We start from the raw sequence: 14,207 nt of genomic DNA on the forward strand, positions 1-14,207 counted from the left end.
GTTAACTCAGATGCTGACAACTCCACAGATGATGGACAAACAACACAAGAAAAAAAATATCTTTTTCATATTATTCCTTTTCGGTCATTATGAAGATCAAGAAGTAAAAGGAGATGTAAACCCGTCTTTAGATTCCAAGGATCAAAAGCAGATCACACTTTGCAAAATATGTGATAATAATTTTCTATACAAGGCTCTTGGCTCTTGGAAGGAGCTGAACGGCAAACGCCCACAAGTTCACAAACTGCCAAAGGGTATGTGGGTTGGGAGAAGGCAGAAAGGGGGTAGGGGGGGGGCATGAACAATGAACATACACAAGGAGGAAAGGAGGGAAAACAAACATGAACAAGAAAGAGCAATCAGAGATTGCAAACCTTCGCCAGGACGTGTTTTTAGTCGTTTTTAAGGCTGTTGTGTTAAAACAAATATGGCGGCCGAACCACGTGACCAATGACGTCATTATTTTTTTTTTCTCCACCAATGTATCCCTCCCTAGATGATGTTCAAGAAATTTCATCTTGATCGGATGAAGTTTTGCACTTGTCGAATTATGACGTCATAATGGAGCCACCTATGACATCATTAACATATGTTATTCGCCATGAAGAGTTCTTTGAAATGAGCCACGTTTCAATTTTTTATATTCAGCGCTTTCGGAGATTTTGAGGCATAAAGTTTTTCGGTTTTTCTAAGATGGCGCCCATACCACGTGACCTATGACGTCATAATTATCATTTTTAAAAATTATACAGGTGGAGGTGCACCTATGGTGAAACTTTCCTCTGTCGGACCAACGGTTGCAGAGAAAATCATATTTATTCTGTGCGAACAAACAAACACACAGACAGTCAGACAAACAAACAGGCATTTCACTCAGGCCGACTGGGACGGTCATGAAGCAGCCATCAATCGTCTGGATTGGTCTTACATCTCCACTGCCTCTGACATCAATTCTTCCTGGGAATTCTTCCAAAGCAAACTGCGCTCTCTCAGGCACAAATTTATCCCATCTCGTCTTCAGTTGTCTTACCCTTCCTCCCGTCCATGGTACACTGAATCTTGTGGTGAGGCAGTTGCCCTGAAACAACTTGCCTTTGCCTCTTGTAAGGCCAATCCAACTGAAGGCAATCTCAGTTCCTTCCACCAAGCTCGGAACAAGTGTGTGTCTACCCTCAGGAGTGCCAGGAAGCACCATCTCTCCTCACTCAAGATTGAACTCTCAAACCTGTCTCCTTCCTCCAAATCCTGGTGGCGTCTGGTCAAATCCGTTTCTGGTGTTTGTTCCCCCTCCATCCCCTCCCTTACCTCAAATGGCCACACAGTTGACATCGCACGTGACAAAGCCGAATGCCTCAACTCTGTGTTTGCCTCAAAATCTTTAGTCCCAAACCCATCTCTCTCTGTTCCCACCTTTCCCAGTCGAACCCAACTGCTCCTGGACTCTGTGTCCTTCTCTCCTGACGAGGTGGAGGAGTTTTTGTCTAACCTTGACTCTGATTCTGCAACTGGACCAGACGGCATCAGCCCACGGGTCCTAAAATCCTGCTCTGCCGCTCTATCTCACCCTCTCCATGTTCTTTTCACCCTATCTTTTGCTCAAGGTCATCTGCCAGCATCCTGAAAATCAGCAAACATTACCGCTTTACACAAAAAGGTGCAAAAACAGATCCTTGCAACTACAGACCAATCAGCCTACTCCCAATTATCAGCAAAGTCATGGAATCCATCATTGCTTCGGATATGAAATCTTTCCTCTTCTCCAATGGCTTGATCTCTGATCATCAATTTGGTTTCAGACCAGGTCACTCTACTCTGGACATGCTGCTTCTGCTGTCTCAACAATGGATGGAGGTCCTCAATGCCAAACAGGAAATCAGAGCTGTCTCCCTTGACATATCATGTGCCTTTGATACGGTCTGGCACCCAGCTTTGCTCACCAAACTCTCCTCCTATGGTATCCATGGAAATCTCCATGCATGGCTTGCAGACTTCCTCTCTGGTCGTAGTCAACGTGTGGCCCTGAATGGATTTCTCTCATCTCCCCTTCCTGTTCAGGCTGGAGTTCCCCAAGGCAGTGTGCTGGGCCCTGTGCTTTTTCTGGTCTTTATCAATGATCTCTCCGACTCTCTGGAAAATCCTCTCTGTCTCTTTGCTGATGACTCCACTCTCTGCCGCTCCATTCCTCTTCCCTCAGATCGGCAGTCTGCAGCCTCCTCACTCTCTGAAGATCTGGACAAAATCACAAACTGGTCAAACAAGTGGAACATGTCTTTCAATCCTGACAAATCTCACACTCTTACTATGTGTCTCCGAAAAGATCGACTGGACAACCCTCCCATCTACTTTCTCAACAATCCTCTCCAAGAAGTTCTGTCGCTCAAGCTTTTGGGTCTCACTATCTGCCATGATCTTTCTTGGGAAAACCACATTTCCAAGCTGGCCTCCAAAGCCAGCCGCCGACTGGGCATCCTCCATCGTGCGATGTCCTTCCTAGGCACACCTGAGCTCCTCACCACATACAAGGCTTTCATCCGCAGCTCAATGGAATACTGTTCTCCCCTATGGGCTGGTGCTCCTGCCTCACACCTAGCTCGGCTTCACGCTGTTGAAACCAAAGCTTTCAGAATCATTGGAATCTCCCGCGATGAAGCTATCTCTGAGGGCCTTTCTCACTCACTCACCGCAGGCAGGTAGGTGGTCTTTCTGTCTTCTACCGACTTCTCTCCGGCCTTGCTCCCCCAGCTCTCTCTGTGCTCTGTCCCCCAAATATTCCTACAGGTCGCACAAGATCTGCCAGCAACCCTCTGATGATTAAACTGCCGAAATCTCGGCTCTCTGCTCACCTTCACTCTTTCATTCCTCTTTTCTCCCGCCTCTGGAACAAACTCCCACACTCCCTTCAATCCCACTCCTCCCTCAAGGTCTTTAAAACAGCTGTTCACCACCATCTCTTATCTTCCCCCATCCAAAACCTTGATCTTTTCTACCCCCACTAATTCACCCCAGATCCACCTTGTTTGAAATTTCCAACTTCTTTCCTGGAAGTCCTGGCAGTGTCCATATGTTTTATACCTCTCCCACCCCCCCCCCCCCCTTCCCATGCCTTCTCCCCCAAAGCCCTCTCCCTCCCACAGATCTCTCGATGTCTCCATGTCTCTCGGTCCCTGCTCTCAAATGTTGTGTTTGTGTCCTTCCCCCTCTCTCCCCATCTTGTCTACCGCTCCCGATGTTATTTGTTTTATGTGTCGGTGTGTCTTTCTGAGTGATTAATGTTCGCTCTTTCACGAGCCTCGATCTTGTATACAAAAAGAAAAAAAAAAAAAAAAAAAAAAAAAAAAAACGGACTCAAATGCAATACCCTCTCCTCTGGCGAGGGCAACTAGAAAGGCACTCGGTAGAGCGCATACCTCCGCCAGGCTGAACAGTTTAAATTTTGTATCCCACTGATAGGCCGGAACTGGATTCACACCTGACCCAAGTTTGAATTGGCTTGTTATTGTCATCTAACCAACACATCCACCAAGTTTTGTCACAACTCATCCACAACGTTCTGAAATATCATGCTATACAGTGCATATCAAAAAAAAGGTAATCCGAATTCAAGGGTTATCTATCTATAATTCCAGTAATCTCTGTGTGTGTGTCTGTGTGTTTGTCTGTGACCGCTGTTTCTCGACAACCACGGGTCCGATATACTTGAAACTTGCCAGGTATATTGCTGGGGACCCGAGGATGTGCCTTTTCAAGGTTTGAAATTAATCGGACAAGTGGTTCCCAAGATATGGTCACCGTACTCGCAAGCCGTTCGCTTTGGCTTTGCGAATGGACCAAACCATTTCATGTAAATAGAGGGGGGGGTTCTACCGTACTCGCAAGCCGTTCGCTTTGGCTTTGCGAATGGACCAAACCATTTCATGTAAATAGAGGGGGGGGGGGGTTCTGTGGTCGTTACTGCCACGTGGTTTCAAAGTTTTTTTTTTGTTGTTGTTGTTTGCACGCATGTTTTTTTGCACCCACGTACGGGCACGCCCTAGTCTATCTATAATTCCAGTAATCTCTGTGTGTATGTGTGTGTGTCTGTGTCTGTGTGTTTGTCTGTGACCGCTGTTTCTCGACAACCACGGGTCCGATATACTTGAAACTTGCCAGGTATATTGCTGGGGACCCGAGGATGTGCCTTTTCAAGGTTTGAAATTAATCGGACAAGTGGTTCCCAAGGTATGGTCACCGTACTCGCAAGCCGTTCGCTTTGGCTTTGCGAATGGACCAAACCATTTCATGTAAATAGAGGGGGGGGTTCTACCGTACTCGCAAGCCGTTCGCTTTGGCTTTGCGAATGGACCAAACCATTTCATGTAAATAGAGGGGGGGGTTCTGTGGTCGTTACTGCCACGTGGTTTCAAAGTTTTTTTTTGTTGTTGTTGTTTGCACGCATGTTTTTTTGCACCCACGTACGGGCACGCCCTAGTTCATTCAAATATGCAAAGGTTATTCATTTTGACAATTTACATGTGGTTTACTAATTAAGATGAGTTCCTCAGCTTTCCATTAATGCCTTTCATGCAACATTGCTGTCACACATGACCGAGTACATGTTCATTGAAAATGACAAGTTCAAATCACATTTTTACAAGTTTGGCTAATCGATGCAAGTCAGGATAATTGGTGCAAAATGAACGTCAGATGTGAACTTTTCTCAGGAATGATTGGCCTTTATGCACCCACACCTTCAACATGTCCACCTCCCCTTTCAACACAAAGCGCACAGCGGCGGAGCATGCCCTGAACTGCTTGTCTCACCATAGCCGGGTCATTGCGCAAAGCATCCACTTCATGTCGAATACGGCCCTGCAATTCGTCAAGATCATGGGGAGGAGTTACGAACACCTTGTTCTTTAAATGTCCCCAAAGGAAATAATCACATGGTGTGAGGTCAGGTGATCTTGGCGGCCATTCCACTGCATGGTTGAGGGCGATGACTCGGTCTGCAAAGAGTTCCCACAGTCGATCTCGGACAGCGATAAGACGATGTGCTGGGGTGCCGTCTTGGACCCACCAGAGATATCTGAAGACACCACGAACATGTCGCTCAAAGTTCTCCTCCAGCTGCGGTAAAACTTCATCATTGATCATCTGCAGATACCTGTTACCATTGACATTCCTTTGAAAGAAAAATGGTCCGATCACCTGACCACTTCCACAAAGTCCCAACCAAACAGTCCACTTTTGTCGATTTATGTTGGTGTCAAAATTAAATTCCGGGGGTTGTCCTGTCGGTGTATATTCAAGAACATTATGGGTATTGACCTTACCATCCAGGGCGAAAGCAGCTTCGTCGCCGATAACGAGATACCGCAGGAAATTGACATCTGCTTCGCAACATGCTATCAACAATCTGGCAAGCACAAGCCTCCTGGCAAAATCCCCTGGCATAAGTTGATGCCGGATGTGAATCCGATATGGATGTTGGTGGAGGTCCAGTCTTGTGATTTGGTTGAATGTTGCCGAAGGCAATCCCGTCCCATTTCGTCTTGCGCTGGTATCCCTAGGACGCTCCAAAACTTGCTGCCTTACTGCTGCAATGTTCATTTCCGATCGCCCAGTGCGCCTCCTTCCAGAATTCTCCTTGTTGCGGTTGAGGCTAGTGCCATGCTCTTGGTATTTTCTAACATTCGCCCGGATGCTTTTGGCTGCTGGAGGCTCCCGTTCTGGGAAACGTTCCCTGAATGCATCACGAGTTCGCTGCAAACTTCCAGTTTGGTGAAAGGTTGTAACCACGAGGTCCGCTGTTCAGTCGTAAGTTGAACCATCTTTTCAATGACTCAGACTGTCTCTAAACCCATACACTGTAGGCCCATCTTAAATACCCATCTTAAATAAAGGATGATGCAACTGCCGATTACCAGACCAGCTTAACAATTTTACATAATCAACTTGGCAGTCGACAAGTAATGCGTCCATTTAAAACTGTCTTGCACCGATTAGCCAAACTTGTAAAAATGCGATTTGAACTTGTCATTTTCAATGAACATGTACTCGGTCATGTGTGACAGCAATGATACATGAAAGGCATCAATGGAAAGCTGAGGATCTCCTCATAATTGGTAAACCACATGTAAATTGTCAAACTAAATAACCTTTGCAAATTAACCCCTTGAATTCGGATTACCTTTTTTTTGATACGCACTGTATAGCATTTTGGGTCCCATCTGTCAATGGTGAAGAATCACTTGAAAATTTAGAGTAGCCGGATCCACATTTGAAAGACTGAAGAGAGGAAGATGAGACTGGACACAGGGAGACAATTCCACAATCAGGAGAATAAGGGGATGAATGGATGTAGATGGGCAACCAGTCTTTCCTTTGGGAGGATGAACAGATGAAGCGTTCCGAGAAGAGTGTGTGTGAGTTGGTAGGAGGGCAGAGATGGGAGAGGACAAGAGGAGCAAGGGCAAATCTAAACTGGTATGAAATATAGACCCCAACAACTATCTAAAGTTGGGATATTCCTTTTGGATATTCCTTGGGAATCTGCCTCTTGCCTTGAGATAGCAATAGTGCAGAAGGCCTTGTTTTTGAGCATCTCAAGAGGAGCAAGGTGGGAAGCAGAAGCAACAGCCCAGAGTGGGGGAGCAATACTCCATATGAAAGCCTTGTACTTGGTATGGCTCAGGAATGTCATCTCTACGGAGAATACCCAGACAGTGATGGTCCTTTGATGCTAGCTTTGTGATACGATCCTCCTATTAAGGGTTACTAGCAACGGTACCCGCCCTATGGGCGGGGCTTCAATTGGGAAGCCCAAATGAAAAGGAAAATATCAGAAATCGAAGGCTTTTTTTATTTTAAGCGATTCATATAAACATCCGTTGAATCATATCACACGCAAATCATCAAAATCTAAACAGTACATGGCGCCCATTTTGAAAAAAGACTGAATTCTGCAAATCGGAAGCGGCTGCTACACGTCTTTCTCAGTCGCACGTTTATGTGTAAAGAGTGCGCGCCGAATCTGTAACACGGAAGCGGCCGCTACACCTGTTTCTCAGTCACTTTGCACACGCTGCCATGTTACTTCGGAGCCGCACGTTTATATAGGAAGAGTTCGTCAGGAGTCGATCTACTCTCTTCTGGTATGTCGAATAAACAGTATTTGTAGAATTTCATCAAAAGCCACATCACTGTTCATATATGTAAATATTCCATCGTGTTTGGAAAAACTGGAAAATTGGAAAACTTGGAAAAACAATATAGCCTATTTTACTCCCAGTGGTCTCAGGAATACCCACCCAAAATATTGTTGCGATCGGTTGAACCGTTTTTGAGGTACCTTCGAACGGACGGATGGACATTTGGTGATTATAGTAAGATGGCAGATAGTGAGTCCAAGGAGATCCAGGGATAGCTCCTCTTCCAATGGCTGTCCAGTGAAGTGGACTGGATAGCTTAATTGCTGATCCTTGTGAAGAGAGTATATGAGAGCATGTGACTTTCATACATTGAACGTCATGTTCCAAGTAGCTGACCAGTTGCTTATCTTGTTCAGGTCTGATGAATTGGATTCCGAAATGGCTGGCCTTTCATAAATGTAATGTATTGTTCTGAATAGGGTGGTGGCATCAACAAGAGGTAACATCGGTTTTCAAGGGAATCAAGGTAAACTTCAGACAATGCCTTGGGAACCCCAAGCTGAAAGAAAAGATCACCATCAAGGGCCACCCGCTGTTTCCGCTCATACAGGATGTCAGACATCCATTTCACCAGGGGCAGTGTGCATTTGTATATCTGTACAGATGTCTGTTTCCCTTAATAAGGACGATTTGAGTAGGGTTTTAAAGGCCAATCTTTTTACACGAATATGTGTTCACTGCAGTCTATTTTTGAGGTTAAAAAAAACAACTTGAAAAACATTTTCTATAAAAGAGTAATTATGTCTTTTCTATTGAAATTGTAGATGGTGGCTTGCAAACCGAGCCTCAATGGCGGTGAACAGAAACTTTTTTAAAAATAATAATAAATCCAAGACACAGGGAGGTGAAATTCGCTGCACATGATGTGCAATGAGCACAGAGTAAAACGAGTGTTCATTTACGTCTTTAGGATGTCTAATAAATAAAGAAGATGTCGCTCGGCTGAGGGTTCAGACTTCAGCATGCTCACAAGGCTGTACTGTCGAATAAACTGTTCCAACCCATCATTTTTGACAGGCTTCTATACAAATCTATATGATAGTGTCTGTCTGTATGTCTGTCTGTCTGTCTGTCTGTCCCCAAAACTACTCCCTCAGTTTTGGGGCTAGCCCCTCCAAACTTTCTTTGCAGCTTTTGGGGTCCCTGCACATATACTAAAGTCGGTGAGAGTTTTCATAAAGTTTCTCAAAACGTTTTTTTTTTTTGATTTTGTGCATAGCAAGCATGAGTACATCACTAATGCCACAATAAAACAAGACAGAGAATAGTAATAATAATAATAATACAATGCAAGAAAACTGGACACATTGAATGTACATTCTACAAACATTACTCTTTCTTGACGAGTATTGGGTTCTTACCTCCACAGATGCTGCCACATTTAGACATTCCTCCATTCCTTGGATGTCAAAATGAATGATGCGAAGGTCTTTACACTTGAGGGTCAGTGTACCCATCGTACCAATGAACCTGCCAAGAATGCATCATGGCAATTAGCCAATAATTTTTCACTTCTGAAAAATACAGTAAATATTCAATGTTGTATTTAAAAACACAACAAATGAATGACTCAACCTAACAATATTAAGTCATTTACAGGTTATGCTCCTTTTTTCTGTGTGAAAGCATCCTGGTAAATCACAAAGCACTTGTCTACTTCTCATTCACCTCAGATTCCGTCTGTGTTTGTGTGTGTGTGTGTGTTGTTATGTCCACATGCGGGTTTCAGAAGGTGCAACAGAGCCCTCCCAGGTCTCAAAGTGTGGTATCCATCTTCGTGTGTGTGCACAGTGTATGTATAGTGCCTTCAGAAAGTATTCACACCCCTTGACTTTTTCACATCTTGTTATGTTACAGCCAGAATTTAAAATGGATTAAATTGAGATTTTTTTTTGTCACTGAGCTACACATAATACCCCCATAATGTCAAAGTAGAATTTTTTGGGGGGGAATTTTTATAATTAATTAAAATTGTAAATCTGAAATGTCTCGAGTCAATAAGTATTCAACAGCTTTGCTATGACACTCCAGATTGGGCTCAGGTGCATCCAATTTCCTTTGATCATCCTTGAGATGTCTCTACAACTTGATTTGAGTCCACCTGTGGCCAATTCAATTGAGTCCACCTGTGGCTCTCCCAAGTTTTTTTTAATTCAGGCTGTAACACAACAAAATGTGAAAAAGTCAAGGGGTGTGAATACTTTCTGAAGGCACTTTATGTACATGTGTATGCATATGTATACGTCACTATACAAGGGTGTGCGTGTACAGTGCCCTCCATAAATATTTGACCAGAGAAGTCAAATTTGTTATTATTGCGATCTACTCAAGAAATTTGGATTAAAGATCAGAAGATGAATACGAGGCAAGAGTACAGAAGGTCGTCTTTTATTCCTTGGTATTTATATGCATATATGTTTTACCATGGTAGAACAATAGCACTTTTTATGTTCAGGGACATCCTGCTTAATGTCCATCTGAGTGCACATGCACTTTGTGATGTAACCCCTTGCCTGTGAATCACTGACCCAGCAGTTTATAGTTATGTCAATCATCTAACCCAAACTAAACAACTCAAAGATAAGATATATATCATCCTGAGAACCAAATATTCCACATCGTCTTGTGATCGGATAAAGATGTAATTATAACAAATGTGGAGCCAGAATAACAAATGCAAAATAACAAATGTGGAGCTGGAACAGCATATTGTTGCGGATCTCGGTAGTCGGCTCTCCCCTTATCAAGGGGGAGGGGGGGGGGGTTAATCCCCTTGTCCTTTTATCTGCCGACGTGAGTCCTGGAAGTTATAACGTCCTTCCCAGCGCGGCGTTAAGTAGGGTTTGTTAGGCCTAGGGGTTCACTACCTAATTACTAACGCCGGCCGGAAACGAGGGAATAACTCCCGCTCGAACCACGGATATGATGGAAAATGCCGAGCGGAGGCAATCCGCGATCCGAGCTGTTAACAAATGACTAAACCCGATTCTGAGCGGTTCCTAATCGTGCCACGTTTACCCAATTGAGAAAAGACTAATGCGATCGGATAAGAGGAAACCAAGAAAGAACAAGGCAATTTATTACAAATGTACAGAAAGAAGAGGAAACGAAAGAAATGTACAAGATAGGAAGAGGAAGAAGAAGAACACAGGGCAGCCTTAAACAGTCTTATTCTTAATACCCAGGACAACCGGGCCCGTCTCACATACACACTCACATGGGGATTGTAGATGGTTGATGGTCACCAGCGAGTCCGGGCTCCGGCCCGGCTCCGGTCCAGGCTCCGATCTAGCGGACGAAACCCGGCAGGTAGCTCCGCGTGTAGTTGGAACGCGACCAGACAATTATATAGCGGGGGGAAGCTGGTGTCCTATGGCGTATGTAATAAATGCACACTCGTGCCAAACGCCCCCTCTCTCCAAGGTCCTTTCGCACAGCGCGTTTCCAACCAGTCCTTTACAACGCCAATCGTACGACGCCATCTTGGACAGTTCTCTCATCAAGCGCGCCTTATATCTCTTCACAATGGTGCGCTCTCCCGATAAGTCCTCCTTTAATAAGGTCCTCCTTTAATCAGCGCCACTGCATCAGTCCTCCGGTAAGTTATCTCATCAAGCGCGCCGTATATCTCATAAGTCCTGTGAAAGGGCTTTGCGTTCGCTTTTATAACTCAACCAAGCGATCACTCCACGAGCCCCAAAGCCACGCCTGTTGGCGATGTCACTTCAGCCCTGGTTGGCTGGTTATCGCTTACCGGCCACGCCCTGATGGTGGGTTGACGTGGCCACACCTTCTTCCTGGCGCTCCGCCACCTTTCTCGGGCCTCACCTCGTGGCTTATGGCGGCGTTGAGTGAGCGCTAAGGCAGCTGCTGCTGGCCGAGGCACGTAACACTTGGGAGGGGCCATGAGGTAGACTGTAGGGGCGCGCTTAATGGCGTGGCTTGGAGAGGGAGGCTGTTAAAATGGACGAAAGGGCCGACTCCTTATTTGATTGACAACGCAGATTCAACTATTGGAAACACGGCCTTATCTAAACACATACTAATGAAATAACTGAAGTCCTATGGTGGCCTATGTGTTGCTTGTGGCCTAACTATGGGGTGCAACCTTTAACCCTTTAATGATGTCATATTTATTTATAAGAGTGTGGGTTCTCAAAACCACAACAATATTCTGGGAATTTTGAATTTGCAGAGGATTACACAAAAGTTCAAGATTGATGGGAAAAAAAAAAGAGACAGTAATGGTCCCAAAGAGGAAATCAAAATATTTCACAAAGGATCAAAAGTAATCAGACGAGTATCAGTGAAGCAGATGTAACTGTTGGTTTGCGATAAAGAAACACATGCAACATAAACAAAGAGGTCACCGACCTCTTCTCCAACACATCCACATTTCTGTGCAGAAGCCACAGTTCCTCAGAGTTGTCTTGTCGGGATGAAAAGATGAGGTGGTGGCCAGTCAGGCACAGAGTCCCAACCACTTTAGGTGCCAATAGCCGCTGGAGCAAGACCTCGTCAACCTTGGGTGTCTTTATAAGATCTGCAAACTCCATCCCCAGAGCTGCAGTGCTGTTGAAGAAAAATACTTTGAATGGACTGACAAAGTAGAAGTAAGAGATGAAATTACAGTAACAAATATAAAAACTCTGATTTACCATTGGCTTTGATGACCTGTTGTCACCACATTCCATGATAATTAGGCAGTCAACACAAAAAGCGTTCACACTGTGATACAAGCATGAAACCTGGCAGTGATGTTCTTATATAGATACTCTTTAAATGCAGTCGATTAACCAACTCGACAATTCAACATGGCGTCCATATTTTTCAAAATGGCCACCAAAACTGGTAGAACTTGCCATTATGTGCAATTATCTTAATGAGGTCAATTGAAAAATGTAACTACCTCTTATAGACATGTAGTTCTGTGATTCTGTATTGATACTCATACATCCTAAATTCAATATTAAAAGTTTATGGCACATATTAGCAATTTTGGTAGCCTTTTTTTTTTAAATGGCCGCCATGTTGAATTTACCAGTTGGCTAATCGACTGTAGTTAAAGAGTATCTATATAAGAGCATAAATGCCAAGTTTCATGCTTGTATCGCAATGTGAACGATTCACACTAATAATGTGTGTTAGTTGCTATGAGAAATGCTTAGATTTTTTATGAGGTAATGGAGGAAATGTTAATGGTATTATAAAACAAGCTTTACGACAATCACCTTCCAACAGAGCTCAATGATTACGATGAATGATAGTGATACAATGGAGTCGACAGCGGTTTTGATTTTAATCAACCCTGCTCGCAAAACAACGAAATGCGTACTGGAGTACAAGTCAAGTACAATCAGTGTTTATTAATACTTATACTAGTACGCCAACGACCACATCCAGTCATTCCTCGCGTTGCTTTACAACGTTGTTAACGCTTCTCGTATTTATAAAATACCATTCATATCATCCTCACGGAGAAAGAGGTGAACGCCAACATTAACGTGTGGCCGCCAAACCACACACCGCCTGAAACTGCCGGCAACTGTATGTTATGCATACTCAAGTACGTAAACGCCAGAATAAAGTAGAAAGAAAGCGGAGGAAGCAGATCGAGGTGAGCAAAGTACATTTAAAGTGTGTAAAAACACGAGCAAACCAGAGAAGACAACGTAAAAAGAGAATTTGCTCACTGTACCGGGAACGCACTCACTTCCAGGTATTCAAGATCTTTATCTACTTAATAGTCTTCGTTTCATAAATTGAACGATCGATACTTTACGGACATTATAGACGACTGTATAAAGGTCCGTGCAATAGTGTGACATGTAAAATTATCATCTCAGCGCTGCGCGGCTCTATATAGGCCACTTTAAATAAAGTGGGGATCATATGGAGTCGTACGTATTCGCACGTGCAGATGTGAAACGTATCGTAAACGCAACATATACAACCCAGACTGCTAACGAGTCATGACGGAGCGCACACGCATAAAGTGACTATAAACTGTTTAATTAATCATAACAAATAAGTGATCAATACTTAATTAATTACCGGTAATTAATCATTCCTTACCAGTATGATCACAGAAGCCCCCGTCATGTCTTGCTCATGGAGAATTCCTCGACAATGTCATCAAATGACAGGGATGTCATGAATGTGTTCTCAATTGTAAGTAAACTAATGGCGTTCTGTCTTTTCTGGCCCATTGTTGATCGCAGATTGATTCTTCACCCGTTTCAGCAATGCAAATGATCTTTCCCCTACATTCGACACAAGGATGCGCATCCATGTACATTCTCAGACAAATGTCAACGTTGGGGAACGAATTAGACAGACTGACATCCCTCATCTTGTTTAGCATCTCGTGGTCAGATGTAGGCCAATCTGAATGATATCTCCCGTTTGATGAACATATATTTATTTGGAGTGTATATTGTTGCGGATATGAGGATTATGTTTTTTTATTGTGTTTGCTTTATTGTGTATTGCTTTATTCTGGACCCTCCTGCCTCCAGTGTTGTATAAAGGTCAAAGGGCGTTCCCGTAGTTAATTCCATAAAGCATACACGTTAGCCAATCCACCTAAAAGCATACATACACGTTAGCATACACGTTAGCCACCTAAAAGGTGGTTATACACGTTAGCTAATCATAGATTTCCCCCTGGTTGATAGTTATATCTTTATTATGTGTATTAGGGTAAGGCCTTGTCTTCCATTAAGATGACACTCCATTGCACCAAGTGAAATAAGATAGATTCCCTTCATTCTTCATTCCCATTCCCAAAACCTCCATTTCCCCTTTCATCATTGCCAAGCCTCGATTGCCAATTACATCCCCTCCAAAACCACCATTGAACATGTGCTCGGGTCGGGGAAGAAGGGCGTGCCCGCCCGTCGTCATCAAGGGCGGAGCCAGAGGGTCGCGCGACCAACCAGGGCCGAGGTGAGCACACCGATGGGCGTGTCCTGAAGGCCGGCGGCTTGATCGCCGGAGGCGCTATAAAAGCGCGCG

The 14,207-nt window shown here is 44.1% G+C and overlaps 1 protein-coding gene across 5 annotated transcripts in view; it reads right to left on the reverse strand.

Annotated features, from left to right (window-relative positions):
- MTMR9 (myotubularin related protein 9) overlaps positions 1–13,035 on the reverse strand; it is a 41,746-nt gene extending 28,711 nt beyond the window's left edge. The window contains exons 1-4 of one of the 5 annotated variants that reach the window (XM_068100184.2): positions 12,667–12,901; positions 12,422–12,498; positions 11,565–11,762; positions 8,552–8,660 (exon numbers count right to left, since the gene is read on the reverse strand). In XM_068100184.2, coding sequence (XP_067956285.2) covers positions 8,552–8,660; positions 11,565–11,746 — 291 coding nt within the window. In that variant the 5' untranslated portion in view covers positions 11,747–11,762; positions 12,422–12,498; positions 12,667–12,901. Of the gene's footprint in view, positions 1–8,551; positions 8,661–11,564; positions 11,763–12,421 lie in introns of all 5 variants that reach the window. The other 4 variants (XM_068100185.2, XM_068100186.2, XM_068100183.2 and 1 more) reach the window with 4 other exon arrangements.
- Between the last annotated feature and the right edge of the window lie 1,172 nt (positions 13,036–14,207).

Source organism: Myxine glutinosa, chromosome 11, assembly GCF_964187855.1.
Source record: "Myxine glutinosa chromosome 11, kmMyxGlut1.1, whole genome shotgun sequence".
Classification (NCBI taxonomy): domain Eukaryota; kingdom Metazoa; phylum Chordata; class Myxini; order Myxiniformes; family Myxinidae; genus Myxine; species Myxine glutinosa.